Source organism: Pelobates fuscus, chromosome 7 (genome assembly GCF_036172605.1).
Source record: "Pelobates fuscus isolate aPelFus1 chromosome 7, aPelFus1.pri, whole genome shotgun sequence".
Lineage (NCBI taxonomy): Eukaryota > Metazoa > Chordata > Amphibia > Anura > Pelobatidae > Pelobates > Pelobates fuscus.
The window spans coordinates 119,866,072-119,889,526 of NC_086323.1; the positions used below are offsets into that span (position 1 = coordinate 119,866,072).

The following is a 23,455-nucleotide window of genomic DNA, read 5'->3' on the forward strand; positions in this document are numbered from 1 at the left end:
GATGCGTGCAGTATGTGTATAAGAGGAGCATTGGATTGGACCATTGTGGAGTAGGCCATGACATCGTGGGAGGACCATTGTGGAGTAGGCCATGACATCGTGGGAGGACCATTGTGGAGTAGGCCATGACATCGTGGGAGGACCATTGTGGAGTAGGCCATGACATCGTGGGAGGACCATTGTGGAGTAGGCCATGACATCGTGGGAAAACCATTGTGGAGTAGGCCATGACATCGTGGGAGGACCATTGTGGAGTAGTGCCAAGGAAGTCCGTTACTGAAAAAAGTTGTGTTAAAATCGTTTTATTTTTATTGTATTTTTTTTGTACATACTGCGTGAGGGGGACCTATCTAACTAGGGACAGGTACATTAAAGCGTAAGGAGAACAGATTTGTATTTCTAACGCTTTGGCCTTCTGTTAATCCATACCTGAACGACTTCTGTCTGTGCTACCCATCTTACTCATTGGGGGCCTTCTTCTACATATGGGCCTTTATCCACACTCTTTCATGCACATGCATTCAAATGAAACAGAAAGCTTTTGAAGAAATCAATGAATTTCCAATGTGGTCAATATGAGTTATAGAACATTTTATCATTATGAAAATGAGGTGCTCAGCAGGGAAACATAGCCCTTGGCAGTCTAAAGTAGCTCCCCTCATTCTTTGAATAGGGATTGGTATCTGCAGGATTTGCGGGGTCTTCTGTAACCCCCGGGCCATAGGCAGTAAGTATATCTCTTGTTTGGTCAAAATAACCGACCTGGAATTTTTTGCCACTCTGGCTATTTTGACCTAACAATTTAAATTCAATTGGAATTCCAAACATTGTAATATATACCGTAAGTGTGCATGATCCCGCCAAAACCAGCCAATAAATCTAGATGCGTAGAAATAATTAGCATGGTGATAGCTGCGCTGGCAAGATGTTACCTGGTTGAGCACAATGAAAGGTATGGTTTAAATCAGATTAGGAACGCTGGATTATCACTTATTATTATTTATTTTTTTATTCTTTTTCTCAGGCAAGGAGAAAAGTGGAAAATTCCAGTCATTACTGCTGTTGTGTTTTAATACAATGACTTTACTAAGCTTTCTTTGTAATGTAGAATGACCAAAACACACTGCTTTAGAAACTTAGCCACCTTTAACCAGATTTGAATAATTAAGTTTGGTTTATGAGGTCAAAGTACAGAGTGATCTGCACTTATTAGCCTCATAACGTCTTAAGCACATACATTAAAATGGATACATTCATAAATAGTTACTATTAGAGTTTTTCACTCAAGTGTAAATTGGGAAAAGTCAACCGTGTTTTAATTTGATCTAAAGTTGTAATGCATATGAAAGCATTTTAACAAAATTTTAAGTTGTTGTAAATTAAAATTGAAATGTAGACCAAAAAAAGCTGATCTGGAAAAAAAATTAAACTCCGCTACAGTCACAGATAGTGTTAGTTAACCTAAGTTTTGCCATTCAGATTTTCAAAAAAATTGGTCGTTTAGTGAATAACTCTGCCATTTGTATATTGGGCAATGTGAACCGATGCAGGTATTTAGTATACATGGAGTATACAAGTGCCATACCTTGCCACTGTCCCAAATCCAACAGGATGGTCCCGGTTTGAAAGTGTGAATTGTCATTGTGTTTGTTGTTTTTTTTACCCTATTTCTAAAGGCAGAGACAAAAATAATCAGAAAGCGTAGCTCGAATGTCATTAAAAAGCTAGTGTGGGATAAAATTCTACTTATAGCCTGGTAACATTATGAAGCCTTGCTCCAAATTCTCGTACCTCTGAACATTGGGAGGAATAGCTGGATGGGATGTAAGCAGACCCTGAGGGGCCATCGATGGTGAAGTGACTTGCATAATCGTTGATGGCCATAATTGGCGGGTCTGCATAAACAGCAGTGGGCCCACCTACTGAAGGAGCATGACAACTAGGGATGTGCATGGGCAAAAAATTTGGTTCAGTTCAGAAATTCGGGTAAGTAAAAAAATGTGTCACTTCGGCATTTCAGTTCAGCACTTCCGAAATTCAGAACTTCGGCAATTCAGGACTTCAGCAATTTAGAACTTCGGCAATTCGGGACTTCGGCAATTCGGACTTTGGAATTCGGAACATCTGTAGGGCTCCCTAACCCTACCCCTAAATCTAACCACCACAACCACTTACACATCTGTAGGGCTCTCAGTGCCAGGATTGCCACCACAATCACTTACACATCTGTAGGGCTCCTAGTGCCAGGAATTAGCTTATTGGTCAAGATTACTGTCATGATTCATGTAATTTTCCCTCCCTGTCTTGTTTTGCCACTTTTTGCCACTTCCAAAATTCGGCATTTCCGAAATTCGTCAGTTCGGACATTCGGAAGTATCCGAATCTCCGAATTGCCCGAAGTTCGTCCGAATTTACATTCGGAATGAAACTAATTGCACATGTCTAATGACAATCTGTCTTGTCTGATCTTTTAATGGCAGGACCATTAAGGGAGAGCTGCTGAAGTTCTAGTCCTAGTGTCTGCTGCACAACGCTTGCACGCCTAATGATGCACTCGGACAGTTCTGTTGTGTGTCTAAATCTGGGACAGGACCCTGAAATTGCTGGACTGTTGGGAGGGATGCAGTCTGCAAATTGGTAAATGTCCCTCATGAATGGAGCAGTTTGGCAACTCAATGGAGTATCTGAGCATGAAAACCATTTATAGACATATAGACGTATTGCTATGGCTATGGAATCTATTTATTATTTACAAATGTTATCTTGGAATCTTTGCTCTACTAGGATTATTTGCAAAAGTGTGAATTCATAATTAATTTAGTTGTATGGGTGCCAGACCAGCTGAAAACATGTTTACACTGCAGGGTTAATCCAGCCTCTAGTGAATCGCAATTATTTGACGCTGGTCGTCCTCACGGACCTCAAAGGTCAAAAAAGATCCCCATAGGAAAGCACTGAGTAATGCTTTACAATTGGCCGGTTTGAATGTGCACCTTTGGCCGCGCATGCGGCTCCACTCGGGAGCTGACATCGATAGAGGAGGAAAGGTCACCAGTGCCGAGGGAGCCCAGCTCTGGATTAAGGTAAGCAAATAATTGGTTAATTAACCATTTATTTGCCGCAAAATGGGGCCCTAGTCACTGTTTAGGTTCCTAACACTGTAGTGTTCCTTTAATTTCCCTACAATTCTTAGTTTAGTAAATAACCTGTAATTGTTTTGACTACTGCAGCATATGACTTCTGCTTAAAGGGACACTATAGTCACCAAAACAACATTAGCTTAATTAAGCAGTTTTTGTTTTTAGATCATGCCTTTGACGTCTTACTGCTCAATTATCTACCATTTAGGAGTTAAATCACTTTTGTTTCTGTTTATGCAACCCTAGCCACACCTCCTCTGGCTGTGACTGACACAGCCTGCATGAAAAACATAGTTTCATTTTCAATCATACGTTATCTTATTTTAAAAGTTTTAATCTCCTGCTCTGTAACTTGAACTTTGATCACATACAGGAAGCTGCTGCAAGATATAGCAAGCTATTAACAGATTTTCTCATTTACATGAGAAATTTTGAAATAAACAGAATTTGCAATAAAGGAAGTATAAACATTAGATCTCACATTACAGGTGTTTGGGAAGGCTGTGTAAATCACATGCAGGGAGATGTGGCTAGGACTGTATAAACAAAGTGATTTATCTCCCAAATGGCAGAGAATACAGCAGTGAGACTGCAGGGTCATGACAACAAAACTGCTTCATTAAGCTAACATTGTTTTTCGGACTATAGTGTCCCTTCAATGCTAATAGTGAAAGCAAGAAACATTAAAGGGACTTTCTGAGATGGAGTTGAAGCATATTTATAAGCCATTTAAAATAAAATTAGATAATATTAGAAGCTCTTGCATGTGCTGCACAACACAAGTCCTTCACCAAGCCATGAAGAGACTCAGCTATTCATGATGCTCACCTAATAATCATTAGAAGGACTTTCTGAACAATCTTTGCAGGACCTATGTTCACTTTTTTATGTTTTGCATGGATATGCTGAATTCTCCCCATAGAGATGCAAATATTCACTGAATCTCTATGAGGAGATACTGATCGTCGAAGCACTGTGCTTCACTGTGCATGCACCCTAGCCTCCCAATGCTTCCTTATGGGGAAGCATTGGATTGATTGGGATCATAACAGCTGATGATCTCATCCAAGGAGGCAGGTGGTTGCAGAGAGAGCAGCGCAGTGATACAGCAAAGATAAGTAAATCTACTTTTTTCATGCACTGCGGTGGTTGCAGCAAACACCAAAACAGCTACAGGATGTTATAGTGTTTGCAATACATCTTTTCAAGGCCGCCCTTAGGCCGAAAATTACTGAATCGAGGTTCATGTGACGGTACATGATAGGATAGGTAAGGGGTGTTACACCAGCAGAGTAATGCTGGTGCAGCACCACCTATATTAACCCCTTAAGGACACATGACGTGTGTGACACGTCATGTTTCCCTTTTATTCCAGAAGTTTGGTCCTTAAGGGGTTAAGCAACTTTATTGCACCCATAGACTAGTAGAGTTTTTGTGGCTGGGAACTCATCAATACTGCATTTTAAAGCAGCAACTCCATCTCCTAACGTTGTTCCGAGCTGCCATCTGCTTCTCTGTGACTCCTCCTTACTCCGGTGCCTGGTGACAAATATCCCCTTTTTCCCTGGTTGTTTAGTGCTAACCTATTTAGACTCCCTAGTGGTTTGATGTTGAATAGCATGGAGTGCATGCCCTGTTGTTTCAGATCAAAATAACTTCTACCTTGCGGTTGTTGCACTCAATGTTGATTCAGATCATAGGCTTGGAATCCCAGATCCCGGAAGCTGTGCTCTGACTCACTAACTGAGCACCGGACCTAGTGGAAGAATTTATTATGGTCTTGTGAGCTATGATGGCTGCCTGGTGCCTGGTTGCCATGGTACCCTGCATTCCGCACACACCCCAAAAGCCAGCCCTGCATGTTTGTATTTTTAACGCTATAGTATTCCTTTAATAATGAATTGAGTATTGCACATTCCATCAAATGGAGTGCCTTGTTAATGTAAGTCCTACATGGCAAGCTGGCAAATTATCTGTCTGTCATCTGGTGTCTGTCTATCCATCTATCTATCCCTCATAATGAATATTAAAAATATACAGTAAAATAAAAGATTATTTTTGTCATTCATGCATGCATGCTAACATACTTTATTGTGAATAAAAACACACAGTTCTGTGTACATATAAACAAGGAAGTCTGCAAAATTATGTATTTAGCTGTGAATGGACGTGTATTTCCACATAATATTACTTTTTTTTAAATTAAAAATTTTACAGTTCCAGAGTATAATACATCCATAAAAATGTTATTACATGCATATTCAAGCACTGTGCAGAAGTATAAGTAAGGATTAATGTTTGAAAGGTGCCCCTTCATTCACTTCTGAGCTATGCCAGACACACCCCTTGCCTGTCACTACCTGTGGGCACTCCCAGGTATTCCCAAATCTTTTTACACTAGGGCATCTAGAATATAGTTTCTGTTTAGCCAGGTTAAGGTGGTGGTGGTGGTAGGGGGTGTGGCATGCTTCCCATTACACTCATAGACATTGTCAAGACATGCAGGATTGCAAAACACATAGAAAGCAGAATGTCAACTGCATAATGTGGGTGCGGAATATCACTGCATTCACATTTTTTATGAAAACAACTCTGTCATTGAGTTTGTTCTCTGAATACAACTGTTTTTCCACTTATGTATGAAGCATGTTAATATTTTTTAGAACAGTGCTTTTACAAAATTTCCTTTAATGCTTGGGAAACCTGCAATTACAATTATAATTATTATAATTATTTATATAGCACCAACATATTTTGCAGCACTGTACACTAAATAAAACAAGACAAACAATTCTGACAAAACACGTAGGTGAAGTGGCCCTGCTCAAGCAAGCTTGCAATCTAAAAGGACGAGGGACAAAAACACAAAGGTTAAATGATTGAATTAAATTATTTAGATCTGAGGGCAGGTGATTGGGAGGAGAAGGCACAGAATATAAGAGATAAGAGACTAGCTGAGGCTTCTCTAAAGAAGTCAACTTTTAAGGATTTGTTTGAAAAGATAGGGAGATTCAAATGTGGCACTTAAGGCATTCCATAAGGATGGGGCAGCCCTGGAGATGTCCAGCAGGTGATAGTCTGAGGTGTCAGTACGAGAACGGAATAATAACAGGTCATTAGTGGAGCAAAGAGGCCGGGCTGGAGCATATCTGATAACAAGCGAGGAAATGTAAGTAGGGGCACAGTTATGAAGAGCCCTGTAGGTAAGGATAAGAACTTTGAACCGAATCCTGAATAAAACAAGAAGCCAGTGCAGAGACTGGCAGAGTTTTTTTTTTAATATTGCAGGTTGTAAGGTAGATAAGTCTGGAAGAGTCATTTAGCCGAGTAGAAGTTATGATAACTCTGTTGCCCTCAAGAGATACAGGGACAGATGAATCATTTGAGGGAAGAAAGACAAGGAGTTTAGTCTTGGAGAGGATGAGTTCCAAGACTTCAAGTAATTTCTTGGTCAGCAACAGCCACTACCATAGTCAGCTGCACCAAGGTCAGGCAACAAGTTTGCTGTTTGACTGCCATTCACAATGCTTTCAGTTGTCCACATGCTATGGATTATGAGAATTATATGAATTATGATTTAAATCATAGGTCATAGTCAAATAATGACTGGCCAATATGGAGAGGCCAAATGTATTCATCTGTACCAGCCAATTGTAGCTTGGACTAGAAAAAGTTTATGAGAATTGTAGTCCATTTACATTTGGAAATGTATTTTTGGAATATTTCTCAGTGTATATTTTCAGGTTATTTTACAAGAGAACAGGTGGTTTCTTGTAAATACCTTATAAATATTATCAAAGGCATGTGTGACGGACAACCTGGCACCCCGACTGGGTGCCTCCACCAATTGATGCTTCCTAGCTGTCGCTGAGTACCATAAGCACTGCACCAGACAACATAAGCACCGTAGCCCCTGTCAGGGTACTCACCTGTGAGACAGACGGCCAGACGTGGTCGCTCCTGGAATTCCCAACAGGGGACTTGAACCGGGGAACTTATCTATCCTAGTCCTGCTCTCTGCCTCTGAGCCACAGCAGCTTTACCAGAGACTACTGATTCCGGTCTTGTTCATCCTGGCATGGCTACTACACCGGGGGCTGCACCTTGACTTGTCTGTGTCTCACCTGACTCTGATCTATCATCAGCAGGGTATTTAAACCCAGCCTCGCCCTGTACTCAGTGTCAAGTCTTTGATCTAGTGTTGCTGTGTCGTACCAGTGTTCCAGTTTATCTCCTTCGTTTATTTGACCTCTGCTTGTGACTACGTTTATTCTGACCTCTGGCATCCCTTGACTTTGGCTACTCCTTGTTGTTCCTGACCTCTGGCATCCTTTGACCTCGGCTATCCCTCGACTATCCTGCTGGTTCTGTCCTTGCCTGTCCTGCGTATTTGGTACTGCATCCCGCACAGCCCCCGTGCACAGACCCACAGGCCAGGTGAATTCTTACCTGACCACCTCGGCCTGTGGCTATCTGCAAGGGTGAGCAACATATCTGCGCTACAGACTCCCAACTCAGGTAAGACCCTGACAGCCCCTTAGCCGCCGCAGCTTGGCTGGGGTCTTGCCGTCCCTTCTCACCCTGGACCAAACTCCTGGATCCAGCTCCAAGTGAGAAGACCTCTCCTAAACAGTTATAGCAGTGTAGCTCTTACAAGAGCTAGTGATTATAATCCAAGGGAGTATAAGAGTATACCAATCCCCGGAGTGAATATAGCTGTCCACTCCACACATGAGAAGGGGCTCTATGTTGAGGGTGAAGACGAACTCTTTAATGGCAGCCACAACTGGCCTTATATGCAAGTGCCCATGCAAGGGGTTTTCCATAACATATTCCAGGGGCATTCCCCTCTGGACCTGAGAGGGGACTGTGACAAAGTATACACTGTAATTACGTTAGATCTCAGGTTTAGGACACTCCCACACAAAACAGGATAATCCCTCCCCAGTGCCTGAGAGATAATTGAGTCAGGAACTGTACTAAACTCAGTTATATGTAGGCACAGAATACATACATTTTAACAACCCTGAAAGTCCCCCAAAACACATGGAAAACCCACAAAAGTCACATCTACTGATAGCTCCTATCTGGGGGGACCAACATTTCCAAAAATCATCCAGATCGATTCAGAGTTTTGGGGTTTCTGTCACGGCTCCCGGTGATTCTGCCGGCATGGTAAGCAACCATAAAGTAAGCAACCACGCCAACAGAAACAATTCATACTTACCTTGCTCGCGGCAGACCACTGCCGATCTCCCTCCAGTCCGGTCCCCAGTGGGTGCGACGCTCTTAGGAGTGCCGACCACTGTGGTTTAGATTTTTGTAGTAAACTTACCTTCACCCACACCAAAGATAGCGCCAACTTGGTGCGACGTCACGTCATAGACGCGTACGCACGTTTGGGGTCAGAGGTCCAAGACAGCCAATTACAGCCAAAATAGGGGTATTTAAACCCAAATTACCTTTCTGTCAATGCCCTGTCGCGGTTTCCCTTTGATGGTTATCTGAGAGTGTGTTCCTGATCATGTATATCTGATTTTTGACTTTGGCTTCGTTCTGACTTCACTGATTTCGAGTACCCTTGACTTTTGGCTTTTCTTTATCGCTGTTCCTCGTTCTGTGTCCCTGACCTCGGCAAGTATTTTGACTATTCTCTAGTACGTTAAGTCCGGCCATTCTAATGTCCGGTTAGATGTTATCCTTAGTCCTAGATATGAACCAATTCTGCGTGCTGGATCAACAGTAATCCTGACAGTTTCCATGGAAGTCAAATTTTGAACGACCGTGCACATGGTCCTATGCCCAAAACAGTTCCAGGGAATTCGGGCTAACGGTCGGTCTCTCTTTCTGGAGTACTAAAATACATAAATCACATAAGTTTTTAAAGGGTCCATAGTCGTTTGGCAGGAGGCTGGCAAGCAGGCCCCTTCAAGAACACGTGGCAGAGGTATTTCTGCCACTGCGTGAATAATCCAACTGTGTCCAGTTACTTATATTTACTTGTATGTCTTTTGTATAAATTTTCAGATGCCACTGACAATTTTTATGACAGTAATTTGTGCTGGCATGAAAGTGCTTCAGAATTGCAGGTTAAAGGTCTTATCTGTCATCATTTTATTTTGCTCCGTAGTCATTTGTTTATTACTGTATTGGGTATCTTAATATCTATCTCTGCTCTTCTGATCTTTCTCATATTTTTATTACCTGTTTTTCTCTCCCACATACCTTTGCATGGTTCTTTTTGAACCCTTGTAATCATCACTCTATGTTTCTTTGTTACACCATTCTCTTTGTTCCTCTTACAAACTCAAACTGTTATCATAATTTATATAGAATAAACGTATTCCATAGCTCTTTATAGTTTTACGATAGAAATGTAAAACACAAATAATTGACAAATTATATTAAGTGAAATTAGCCGACAACGTTATATATATATATATGAGGTACAGGGCACATTTCTGAATGGAATACTATACAACATTTTAACTGCAAAAAGATTATCAAGCCTTAGTCTATAGAGTTTACAATGACTCCTCCCTCGTCTACAGCTTTTCCCTTGGTAAATCTTATATTTACCTCTTCTTGTTCCTTTCCAGCTCTTCACCAATTCTGCCATTTTATATTTACCTTTTTACCAAATCCACCATTTTATTTCCACCAAATTACTTACTAGTCTAATTTCCCATCGGATTCACCCACTGCACTATTTTTATATGTACATATTCACTCACTAATTGTCATCTGATTACCTACTCCACCATTTCATTTTTTTCTGTTCAGCCACTCCACAGTTGAACTATTTCATGAACACAGACACCTTCAGCATTTTTCTTGATGTACTTCTATGCTATTGTGATTCTATTGATTTTATCTTTAAAAATAAATTAAAAAATCCTGCAATTTATAGTCTGACAGTGATTTGTTATTCTCGGTACTACTACCCCTACCTCACCAAGTCATAATTACTTTAACAGGCCTCTTCTCTTTGTACTGATGTTCTTTCACATTCCGTGTGTCCACTTCTGCAAGGTAGCCATTTGTCAAGGATGTTTGACTATTTACTGTATGAACACTATCATTCCAACTACTTGCGAATCGCGATATATGCCACTACATGGGTTATGTTCACTTAACATCAATTTTAAGTTTTTAACAACTGACTTGAAGTGGTTTTGAATAGTTCTTTCAAAGTTGCTGTTTTGTTTCAAATGTTGCAAGTTTTTTTTAAAACAGTTGCATTCCCCTGACTGAACAACTGACAAGTGACATGAAGTCTGTATGTGTTTGGAAGGAATGGAGGGTTTAATAGATGACCCTTCCATCTACTCCAGGTTTATTATTTTCTTCTTGCTCTGTGGCTGAGCTGTCACAGTGCAATTTGATCAGTTTTGTCAATTTCTGCCTCACCCTGTTTTTGCGCGGCATCAGGGCCTTAAATGCGGCTGTCTGTAAGGGGAATCTCAAAGACCACCAATAGAAAACCTGTTAAAGGGACTCTATAGTCACCTGAACAACTTTAGCTTAATGAAGCAGTTTTGGTGTATAGAACATGCCCCTACAGCCTCACTGCTCAATTCTCTGCCATTCAGGAGTTAAATCAGTTTGTTTATGAACCCTAGTCACACCTCCCTGCATGTGTCTTGCACAGCATTCCATAAACACTTCCTGTAAAGAGAGCCCTATTTAGGCTTTCTTTATTGCAAGTTCTGTGTAATTAAGATTTTCTTATCCCCTGCTATGTTAATAGCTTGCTAGACCCTGCAAGAGCCTCCTGTATGTGATTAAAGTTCAATTTAGAGATTGAGATACAATTATTTAAGGTAAATTGCATCTGTTTGAAAGTGAAACCAGTTTTTTTTTCATGCAGGCTCCCTTCAATCATAGCCAGGGGAGGTGTGGCTAGGGCTGCATAAACAGACACAAAGTGATTTAACTCCTAAATGACAGTGAATTGAGCAGTGAAATTGCAGGGGAATGATCTATACACTAAAACTGCTTTATTTAGCTAAAGTAATTTAGGTGACTATAGTGTTCCTTTAAGGATAACTATTGTGCAGCTTCCCTCCCTCAAACCCTTTATCTTATTTGCTCTAATTCTTTCGTGGTCTTTATTTGGTATTTTGATTTGCCCGCCTAAACAAATAGGGGGTAACATTTTTATGTTGTGTTGTCAAAAGGCCGCAATGTGGTGTTTTTCCGTGGCTGTTAAATGCCAGGGATGTGTTACAAGTTATATGTAGTTATACAGTTGTGTTATAAATAAAGTGTTTTAAGTTAATGTTTTAAATTCCTTTCAATAAAGACCTTACTCTAATGTTAAACATGTGTTTATATGGGATTATTTTAGTAGTCATATTTTAAGTTTCCTTTCTGTAACACATTGGTAAAATGCTCCTTTTTGCCACTCTGCGTTGTGACTTACTTAGTTCCTCATAACTTAACTTGTTCCATGTTTATCACTATTTCTGTCTTTTCTCCTCCTTTATCTAGATCTCAAGATGTCACCGATATGCTGACTGAGGACTTGCTGCAGGTGAGAGAGTTGTGTATTTGCATGTTTTGTATATTTTTATGATATCACCAGGTAACAATGCATGCTTTAGCATCATTACACATGAATGTGTAGCTCAAACACAGATAAGGCAGATGACAAAGAAAATGAATAATAAAAAGGTACATAGGCCTTGGTTTAATAAGCTTTCCAAATGATTCAATGGTGTTGGAAAAACCTTCCACATTATTTATCTACAAAAGCCACCTTTATATTCTATAGGGATCACTGTAGATAAATCATTTGGAAAGTGTTCTAACATAATTGATTGATAATTGATTGATTTGGAAAGATTATTAAATCGAGGCCTTAGTTTTTGTCTAATACCTATATAATGTTTATGAGCAACATTATGAAAAACCATTGCAACTTGTATGTTTATTGCACTGTTTATAATGAAAGACATCATTACAACACAAGGTTGTGGTACTCTGTGCTTTCACGACACAGGGTTAAGCATTGTCGGTTTTGTGAGATGCTGGGGTTGGGGGTATCTGCTTTCAAAATGTACTCACTCTCAGCCAGGCTTTTCAGCACTATTGGGGAAGTTGACATTTAAAAGTCACAATTTTTCAGGCAAAAATTCTCATGTTTATCCTCTGAAGCAGGCATCTCAAACTCTGCCCACCACTTGTTGCAAAACTACATCTCCCATGATTCTTTAGTCATCTATTGCATGCAAAAATGTTTGGGAGTTGTAGGATATCAACTACCATAGTTTGAGATCCCTTGTGAGTATTATCAGCAAATCAAAGTAAATTTCCAAATTCATGGCAAAATATCCAAACTTAAACTGTAGCTTTTTTCCAATATGGCTAATGTTGCCTAATATTGTAATTCACTTTGAATGCCTGACAATCAACCTTTTAGTGAATAATCTTGTGGAGATGTATATAGAGTAGGGCTGACAAATGAGATAGGGGAACAAATGCACTACAGGCCACTAGCATACAGGGGTTGTGGACTGCAGTCTGACAACATTCCTCTGTGGATTACAATATCAGGTGTATTGGAATGTTTGTTCATACTTTAATGAACTGGAGACTAGAGTTAAAAAAATAAATATATATTTGCTGGTAAGGACTGTTACCTACTCACCAATGTCTTACAGCTGACCTTATCAAGGTTGATCAGCATGCGCCTAAGTCAGTCAATGGCAGACTTTAAACTTCTGCCCAATGAGGTAATCGCAAACAAATTCCAAGGATTATTGTTTCACAACCTCTGTCCCATCAGGATGGCGTCAGATGTGAATTGATACCATATGTCATTCTGGGTGCAGATTTTGATGTGGACCGCTCCATCCCTGTGTCCATTTATAACCAGTATTGCCTGTCTTATTTTATTTTGGAGTCATCAGCTTCATTTCCTTCATGCAGGAAAATTTTACCAGTCCAATGAAAATCCACATTTGAGTATTTAAGACTAATCTTCTGTTTTGCCCATTGCCCTGTTGTGGTCTCTGATACACGAGAGTGCGTTCAGAATTCTGTGTGATTCCTTTGGTTTATTGTTTTCCCAGAATTGTGCTATACTCTACCTTTGCTAATTTTACAAGATTGTATATTTTTGTGTTTTGTGACCTCTGCTTCAGACTGTCTCATTATCCTTAACATTAAAGGGACATGCATCTTTTTTTTTTTTTTTGACATTCTTTATTTTAGAGTGGATAGTTAACAGTACAGGTCAAACATTAGCAATTAACACGGTTTAACAAGTATTTCAAGCTCAGTAAACCTTTATGCCGTTGGAAAATTGGTAATTTCGTCTCTCATATTCCCCACATCCTCCCCTCCCCCCCCCCCCCCCATCATGTCTATCCCCGTCCTCCTATCTTGGTCAGTCCTCATTGCCCCGTGTCTCGTACCTAGTGTTCATAGTGATCCGTGATACTGGATCTGTCTTTGCGGGGGAATGTTAATCAGGGGCCTAACACAAGTCAGTCTGGCTCTCATTATGAGTTCTGCTGGAGGGGCTGTGGTTTGTGTTTTGTGTTGTAGCTAGTGCGTGGTCTTCAATTTGCATGGGCGTGTGCTTCGGTTGGTGGGGTGCAATATGATGGCTAAGCTTCTGTGTCTGAGCCAGTCTCCCCACAGCTCACAAGGGGGATGGAGGCCTCTTCTCCCTATGAGTATTGCCCTGGGGCCTTCACTCGGTGCAGCTCCAACCCCTATGGGCCTAGCGCGGGGGGTATGTTTCTCACGTCAGCTCCTTACACCCTCCCCCCGGAGGGGAGTGGTGGCGTTGCCTCGTCCAAGTGATCTCCAGCCTGCCTACTATCATTGGCCACTGTGTGTCCCATTGTGGCTAAAGGCGTTAGGGTCTCCCAGGTGCGAGGTGGTCATTAGTCTTGGTGACCTCTTCGTATTACCGGGGCTCCTTCTAATTGTGTAGCCCTCCCCCCCGTTGCCCACGTCTCTGTCTGGTAGTGAGTCTCTCCGGGCAAGGTCCCATTTCTTCCCCTGTCAGTCGCCTTAGTATGGTCCCGTCTTTGGGTTATGGTGGTGGTTTGTGGAAGAGAGGGGAGAGAGGAGAAGAAGAGAGAAAAAAAAGGGGGTGGGTGGGGAGAAGGGGGAGAGTTAGCGCTGCCGCGGTCCAGTCCCCTCCTACGCTACCTGGCCTCCTCTTCTGGCCCAGGGCGGGCAGCCCACGGTCACCCCCACCTCCGATCGGAAATGTGGGTTATCCACGGTGTCCACAAGCGGGTGCAGCGTTCTTGTGTTCCTTGGAGTTCCACCGTAAGGGATTCCATTGTATAAAGCTCATCAACCTTGTCTATCCATTGTGTAATGGTTGGGATATCCGGTGATTTCCATCTGGCGGGGATGAGGCTTTTGGCTGCGTTGAGAAAGTGTCTAATAAGGGTTTTCTTGTAGCGCCCTAGGGACATCTGGGTGTGGTTTAAGAGCATAGGGAGGGGCTCCATGGGGATGTCCTCATCTAGGATTTCCACCATTGTGTCGTAGATCTGTTGCCAGTAGGGGACTATCCGAGGGCAGGACCACCATATGTGTAGTTCCGTCCCCTCTGCGATTTCGCATCGCCAACATTATTGTTGGGTGCGATCCCCATGGCATGTAGTCGTGCAGGGGTCCTATACCAATACGTCAGGAGTTTGTAGTTAAGTTCTTGCATTTTGGAGCTGAGTATTCCTTGGTGGGATAGAACGTGTATTTGCTCCCATTGTTGTTCCGTTAAGTTGACGCCTGTAGCTTGTTCCCACTTTGAGTGGAAGTGCACCGGGGGTCCCGCGTCTGCGCCCAGGAGCATAGCATAAAGAGTCGAGACGCCGCGTGTCGGGTGCGTTCCCCCAGAACATAGCGTTTCAAAATGAGTTAGGTCCCAGTGGACTAGGTGTTTCACCCTGTAGTGTGGCATAGTACCGGCGTACCTGGTGGTACCTAAATCGCAGGATCCCTGTCGCCCTGTCCTGGCCCAGAATGTCCTCCAACGGTTTCAGTGCTTTATTTGCAAACCAAGCTTGAAGGTGTTGTGCCGTCCTCCCCCCCAGTCCCTCAATGTCCCCTTGCGTCAGGCCTCCCGCCAGATCCGGGTTATGTATCACAGGTGTCAGCGGTGTTGGGTTCGTGGTGAGCTGCAGTTTGAATCGTATGGTTGTCCATGTTCTCAGCGTCGTGCCTATGAATGGGTGGTTCAGCAATATACTGTCGCATGTCGGGTTTTGTATCCATACCATCGGTGGAATACGCCCCTTAGCTTGAAGCCGCTCCATGTGGACCCATAGTTTCTCTGAGTCCGGAACATGCCATTCTATGATTCGTAAGAGATGTGTCGCTTGATAGTATCCCTGTAGTGACGGGAGGGCTGTCCCCCCACGATGTCTCGGGAGCATAAGCTGCGTCTTTCTTACCCTCGGCGGTCCCTTCGCCCAGACAAATCTCAGTATCGCCGAGCCCAGGCAGTTGAAGTAGGTCCGCGGGATCGTTATCGGGATAGCTTGGAAAAGATACAGCAGACGTGGCAACAGATTCATCTTTACTGTATTTATCCTCCCGAACCACGACATGCACAGGTGTCCCCATCTGAGAAAGTCTGCGTGGAGCGTTTGGAGAATTGGGAGAAAGTTCTCTTGATAGAGTTTTGTCAGGTCTCTGGTCAACCAGATCCCGAGGTATTTTACTCGCCGCTGGCACCATTTAAAGGGGAATTCCCCAGTCAGCCGTTCAACCAGTTCAGGGGGTATGGACAAGGGGAGGGCTTGAAGTTAGAGATCTGTCCGAACCTATCAAAGGCAGCTAGTAGGTTGGGCAATGTAACCAATGGGTTGCTCACGAAGAAAAGGAGGTCGTCTGCGTAGGCCGCCACCTTGTGTACTCTATCTCCCTGGACGACCCACGCGGACATGCATCTTTTGACAATTATTTTTTTAAACCAGCAAGCAAATGCTTGTAAACCAATATACAAACCAAAATAAAGCCAGAAGAACTTTGAAGTCCTAAAAAGTATGTAATAAATGTTTATAAAGTTGGTCAGATTGCATTATTAAATACTACACACAATACACAAGATCCAGCACACTCACTCATCCACTAAACAGCAACTTTAATGTTGACAGATTTTAATATTTAAAAAAACAAAACAAAAAAACACCTAATCTAGGCAAACATAATGGGGGTTTAGTTACATTATATGATCATACATTGCATAAACCTGCCACAATGTCAATGTAATCCATCTTTGGCAGGTCCTACTCTAACAGCCTAATGTCTTCTCTTATGAGATTAACGCACTTACTTGGGGAAAGAAATCCAACTAGGGCTCTCTGTAGTGCAAGGCTAAAAAGGGCCCTGGGATGAGGCACCTGTGACAGGGAGGAGTTAAAAATCAAGGAGTTGGCTACACTCCCAAATTTTGCAAGATTCTGTTATTTAAGCAAGCCTCTAAGGTAGGGTAGTTTCTTCAGCCTCCCTTTATATCCACCCACCCACCCCAGTTTCAGAACAGTCCACTGATGGCAGAAATAGGGTATTCACAGTATCTGCAGTAGCAGGAGATAGAAAACCAACACTGGAGCCTGGTCAACATGATCACACTGATCAGACTCCATCTCTTCTACCCCTGTTAGGATATTGCAAGGCAAAGAGATCTTCTAACTGCACATGTATAAATCTGTCAAGCATGACCAATGAACTTTTCCACCATTCTTAGGGATCTAACCAATCAATGTCCTCGCTGGAGTAGGTTTGGAAAGCATAAGAAAGAAAAAGATAACAAAAAAATCAAATTTACCTGCTTTTTTCAGCCTGCAGAGTTGAGACAGTTGTCGCAAAGTGATGTGTGTCCCTTTAAGCTCATCCATTTTAAGGACCAATAATGCGTTTTTATACTGCTTATCCTAGGTTTTTTTTTTGTTTTGGGTAGATTAGTCTAAAGCATTGAACTAAGAAATTTCAGTGTGTTGGGATCATTTTGCCTCATTCATTTCTAAGAATACATCTATAAATACAGACATTTAACAGGGAAATTGTTTTTTTTTTTATTCAATATGGGACATATTGTGGAACATATTTTTAAAAACAAGTTCCTGTACAGAAAGAGGAACTGAAGCAAGTCTGTTTCCATGTGTTTAGTTCTTATTATCCAGAGAAAGTATGTTGTGTAATATCATCACTTGACTAATACGATTTATTTATTGTGTGCTTAGTGGAATTGTACCAATAATGAATTGAAAATAAAAGTAGTAACCTCGCCCTACTAATGGATTATTTTCTCTTTTGTGACTGTCAGGCAGACCAGCAGGTAGAACCAGTGAAAAAAGTGGCTCACCTTGTTGGAAAACGCTTGGCTAGCTGTATGCAAGGCCCCCTAGGTTCCGACATGGAGAAAAGACTGGTGAGTTTGCCAAACTGTAATCGGTTATTGCTTAAAACTGGTTGTACTGTGTTTGACCAATTAATCTTTCACCATTGGGTAATATGAATGTTAGATGGTGTTCCTTGAAGAATAGAATATATATCTTTATACATGTATTGTCATTAACAACACAATTTCTGTCACTTTTACAGAAAAAGTTGGCCCTGATGTCTCTTTCACTAGCAATGGCTGATTGTATAAAGGAAATTGACTTTGAGTCAAGTCTAAGGTGAGCGAATATGAGTCAATACACAATGAAACAATGCACATAACTCCCCATAAGTAGACCTCCAATGTGTTGTTTTATTAATTCAGCTAGTAAATTCATATGTCAGAATATAGCGAATGATCAGAACTATAGACACTGTGTAAATGTTAACCATCACACAGCCCACCCGTTCATAACCAGCCCAGTATAGCTTTTTACCTCTTCTTACAGGAGGACACTGGAGATGGGTTGCTTCGTTGAGACCACACTGGCTCAAGATTTGGCGGAGTTTGAAATTTGCATGGAGAGAGATGTATTACAACCACTAAACAAGCTTAGTGAGGTAATGTAACCTTTCCTTTCAGACGGAACTCTGTCTTATGCTATCTCTAATTATGATCTGTATATTAACCTCGCTTATCTCACCACTTCTCCCACTATCATTATCATCTGTTTCACCCCTTACAACCGTTATTTTCACTTGCTTTACCAGCGTCCCCACCATTACCCTACAACAGGGATAAGTAACCTTTGGTATTCCAGATGTTAGGACTACATCTTCCATCATGCTTTGCCAGCATTATGGTTTAAGAGCTTTATGGGAGATGTAGTCCTCCACATCTGGATTGCTGAAGTTTTCCTACCCCTTCTCACAACAGCAACTCCCACTACCTGCTTGACCGGTTTCATGCCATCACTGTATCCTCTCACCATTAATGTGAAATGCTCCACCACCACTTATCCCAACCGATTACTTTGGCAACTTACTGGCCAAAATCACCTGTTTTACCACATCTCCCATTGTCATTATCACATGTTTAATTGTCTCCGCTGCCATTGTTGTTATTTGCTCCACCATCATTATCACTAACTTCCTGCAATCATTTTCACATGTTTCACCAACTCCCACACCATCAGTGTCACCTGCTTCATCTGCAGCCCTCCTCACCATTGTCACCTGCTTTATCAGCTTCACCACCGTAATAATCATCTGCTTACTCTACCTCCATTATTCTACCTCACTATGTCCTGCAATCCCATCTTTACTTTGTGTTTCGGCACACTTCCTCCATTACTACCACCTACAGCGCCATCTCTTCCCCCTCAGGAGGAATTACCTGCCATCCTAAAGCGCCGTAAACAGCTTCAGAAGTTGATCACAGACTGGAACAATACAAAAAGCAGGTGATGATAAATATAATTTCAAAATGTACATGTAACCCTGTGTAACAGGCATATACACCGAGCTAAGCATCACTATGTAACAGGAGTATTTAGGTACACAGTACTGGTTGGTGTGTATAGGTACTACAATTTGACAGGTGCGTACATGCACACATACCTGTATATGCCAGATGTACATGAGTACAAATACCTCTCTGGGAGAGGACTGTTATTGTCCCGCTAAAGCTATATGACAAGCGTATGCATATACGTAGATATTCTGTTATGTGACATGTTGAAAAGTACAAAAAAAAATTTGTATTTAAAATTCTGTTTTAATTGCAGATTATCTCAAGCTCAAAAGAATATTTCTGGGGGGCAGGGAGTAGGCAGCACAACAACCCCAGCCAAACTGGAAAGTCTCAAGGAGGAGGAAGAGGAGCTGAGGAGAAGACTCGAACAAAGCAAGGTATGTGATCATAATATAGACATAGATAGTAGTGGATATAAAAAAAACACTAAAACACTCCCACGGGTCATTTATCTGATGGAGATGGTGCTGGAGGGAAAGAAGACAGCAGCTATAAGAAAACACATACCCTATGCTAATCTCTCTCTAAAAGGGTGTGCCACTGGTGCAAATTGCGTAACCTGCCAAAAGGGGCGGACATGCCCAAAAAGGGGGCATGTCTGCCCAAAGAATTGGAAGGCCAGCCTGGCATTAATGCATGTCAGGCTGCTTGCCAATCATGCAGTGAGTGTAGAAGAAAGGGAACATGCCACAGTGTTAGAGAAACCAAAGTCAGCATTAACTTAACTAATTTCCTCTTGTGCCTCCATGTCCCCCAGTATTCCCATGTCTCTCAGTATCCCCTATGTCTATATCCCCATGTCTCCCAGTGTCCCCTAGTGTATGTGTCCCCATGTCTCCCAGGGTCCCCATGTCACTAGGACACTAGGAACACTGAGAGACATGGTAACACTGTGAGGCATGGGTACACTGAGACAGGGGACATTGGAAGACCTGGGGACACTGAGAGAAATGGGGACATTGAGACACTTGGGGCACTGGAAGACATAGGAACACTGGGAGACATCGGGACACTGAGACACATGGTGACACTGAGACACCGGGGTCACTGGGAGACATGGGGACACTAAGACACTAGGGACACTGGCTGGGACATATGGGGACACTGGGAAACTAGGGGACACTTGAATACATGGGGACACTGAGACACCAGGGACACTGGGAGACATGGGGACACTGAGACACTAGGGACACTGGCTGGGACACATGGGGACACTGGGAAACTAGGGGACACTTGAATACATGGGGACACTGAGACACCAGGGACACTGGGAGACATGGGGACACTGAGACACCAGGGACACTGAGATACCAGGGACACTGGCAGGGAGACATGGGGGCACTGGGAGACATTGGGACAGTGTGTCCCTAGTGTCTCAGTGTCCCCATGTCTCCCAGTGTCCCCAAATGTCTGTGTCCCCAAGTGTCTGTGTCATGATGTCATGATGTCTCCCAATGTCACTTAGTGTCTCAGTATCCCCATATCTCCCAGTGCCCCCATGTCTCCTTGCAGCCTTTTCCCCCCATCCCTCACTTCTCTGAGGCTGTCTCTACATGGTGGGAGGTTCTGTCTGGACTCTCTGTAGCTGCTCCCCTGCGGACCAGTGAGTAGAGACAGGCAGGGAGGGATATGCTGGAACTTCCTATGCCTGCCTCTCTCCACACACACAGCGGCCCCTACTGGCCAGTGCTGGTATTGCATCGTAATCTCTGTTTATACTGAGAAAAATACCAGCATTTGTATTGCCAGTATGACTGCAATATCGGCACCGGTCAGGCAGCCTCAAATAAAATACCAGCCAGTTGGAAACTCTAAGAATACTGTGTAAAAAAAAAATGTTTTTTTTTTAAATCAATGGGCATGGGCCTGGAGCTGCAGCTCCATCAGCCCCTATGTTAATCCGGCCCTGCTGGTAACTATATATTTATGCAAGTTTACGTATATATTTCATACTTTTGTACCCAGAAAAAAGGTTATATTCATATTAAAGAACATTTTAATTTTACTTGTATCTAAATCGAAAACTATTTTGTGGGTATTATTATCTCGCAATTTTTTTGAAAAATCATGTTTGCATTTTCAGAGAGCTTTTGGTGAGGTTACAAGGCTCACTATGCCATATGATTGCCATTTCTTCTGAGGAATTAATGAGAACCACTTGCAGGTGTGCACAGTGCAAGTATGATTGGCTTACTTCTGTTGAAGTCAAGGTATGGCTGTATCATGTGTGTGTGTGTGAGAGGAGCCAATTGGTCTTTATAGGGAAATTACTGCACATGTGCTAGTCCCTGGTATAAATCAACAATAATATGATTTTTTTTTGTGTGTGTTGAAAGCATGATTTATGATGCATGAAAAGTTGTGATCCAATCTACCTCGGACTAATGCTTTAATATGCTCTTAAATCTAGTTTAACAACTTCTTTCTGTGTTACCAAAAGTCTATCAATCATATCATTCCATTCTCCTATATTACTGTATGCTGTTTATACAATTTTATAACATGCATTAATCTTTATAGATATCTTAAGTTTCATCTTCTGAATGCATGATGAAATATTAATATTGGAATTCGTCTACAAGTTCTTATGTTATATTTACTATAATACATTCAGTAGATTACTTCTCAGCCATGTAGTTAAATGAATTCATAAAGTAAGAATATGCCAATATAAACAAGTGTCCACTATTAGATACACAAGTTTAATGATGGCAATAATTCCATGATAGACATTTTCACAAATCAAATAAAAAAAAAAAAATCGGCTAGCAATTTTGGGAAAAATAAATCATATAACTTTGCTCAATACAGCTGGCGAACAAATCAAAATCAATCAACCATTCATACTAGCTAATCAAATTATTTCCCAAGCAATATGTTATTCACATATAGTTTACAAAAAAATTATAAAATGGTAAATACCACAACAAAATACAAAGAAATTAACAAAAACTAAAAAGGACATTCTGGGCACCAATACACCAATTCTGGGCACCAATACCAATGCATTTCATAGGTTTAGGCCTCATTATTATATTGTATATTGTATTATTGTATTTTTTTGCATGCTCAAATCTTTGAGTTTTACATAAGAAAAAAAAGTTTGGCATAAGAGTAAATACATGTTTTGCAGAATGTTGCACCTAAGCCTGCCTGTTTAGCCACACCCCCTCATGCCAGAAACACTTCCTTATGAAATGCATGACTAAAGAGGAAGGCTTCTGCAAAACGTTGCTTTTTTTTATTTAATGCAAAAATTTTAAAGATGTGAGCATGCAAAAAATACAGCATGTTAATCATATCTGGTGTAACAGTAGTGTACATTTTTAAAATAAATACAATTTTGACTGTAATAGATTGAATAGCAGTTAGTTGTCTGCCAGCGTGTGTGTCAGGCTCGCAGCGTATACTGTGCCCACTTGCCTAGTGCCACCACTCACTCATATCTGGTGTCCCAATAGCTTACATTTAAAAAAAAAACTAAACTTTTTTGACTGTTATATAATAGCAGTCAGTTTCCTTCACGAGTGTGCGTTTCAGGGCCTGCCCAGTACCACCACTCACTCATATCTGGTGTCCCAATAGCTTACATTTAAAAAAAACTAAACTTTTTGGACTGTAATATAATAGCAGTCAGTTTCCTTCACGAGTGTGCGTTTCAGGGCCTGCCAGGGCACAGTGTCACACCAGTGCCACTCATATCTGTTGTCACAGTAGCTTTCACGCATAGTACCACTAATCGAAAAAAAAATGACAGGCAGAGGCAGGCCACCCCGCAGGGGCCGTCGTGGTCGTGGTTCTGTGATTCCCTTTGGCCCTAGAATAATGCCCAGTGTTCAGAGGCCACGTACCCTGAACTTGAAAAGTTCTGAGGACATAGTTGACTAGCTAACACAGGACACCCAATCTTCTACAGCTTCCGCTCGGAACCTCGACGCACCATCCTCCTCCAGCTTAGCTTCGGGCACCTCTCAAGTTACCACTCGCCCGCCTGCCACCACCACCAACACTAGCACCACAGCCGCTTCTCTTGGTATGTCAGAGGAGTTATTTACACATCAGTTGGAAGAAATGAGTGATGCGCAACCATTATTGCCAGAGGATGTAGATAACAGGGATATGTCTCAGTCAGGCAGCATTACACACGTACGGTGTGATGATGATGATGTTGTACCCACTGCTGCTTCCTTTGCTGAGTTGTCAGATACAAGTGAAGCAGTTGATGATGACGATGCGTCTGTGGATGTCACGTGGGTGCCCGCTAGAAGAGAAGAAGAACAGGAGGAAAGTTCAGATTGGGAGACAGAGAGGAGGAGGAGGAGGAGACGAGTTGGAAGCAGGGGGAGGTCGTCACAAGGAGCTAGTGGCACAGTCAGACAGCATGCATCGGCACCCGGGGTCAGCCAGACAGCACGCCAATCAA

General features: G+C 42.0%; 1 protein-coding gene across 1 annotated transcript in view; it reads left to right on the plus strand.

Moving 5' to 3' along the window:
* Positions 1 to 23,455, plus strand: part of SH3BP1 (SH3 domain binding protein 1) — a 64,881-nt gene that overhangs the window by 1,648 nt on the left and 39,778 nt on the right. Inside the window, exons 2-7 of the mRNA XM_063426520.1 lie at positions 11,634 to 11,676; positions 17,443 to 17,547; positions 17,721 to 17,797; positions 18,008 to 18,119; positions 18,885 to 18,961; positions 19,286 to 19,409. Of these exons, the coding sequence (XP_063282590.1) occupies positions 11,634 to 11,676; positions 17,443 to 17,547; positions 17,721 to 17,797; positions 18,008 to 18,119; positions 18,885 to 18,961; positions 19,286 to 19,409 (538 nt within the window). The remainder of the gene's footprint in view (positions 1 to 11,633; positions 11,677 to 17,442; positions 17,548 to 17,720; positions 17,798 to 18,007; positions 18,120 to 18,884; positions 18,962 to 19,285; positions 19,410 to 23,455) is intronic.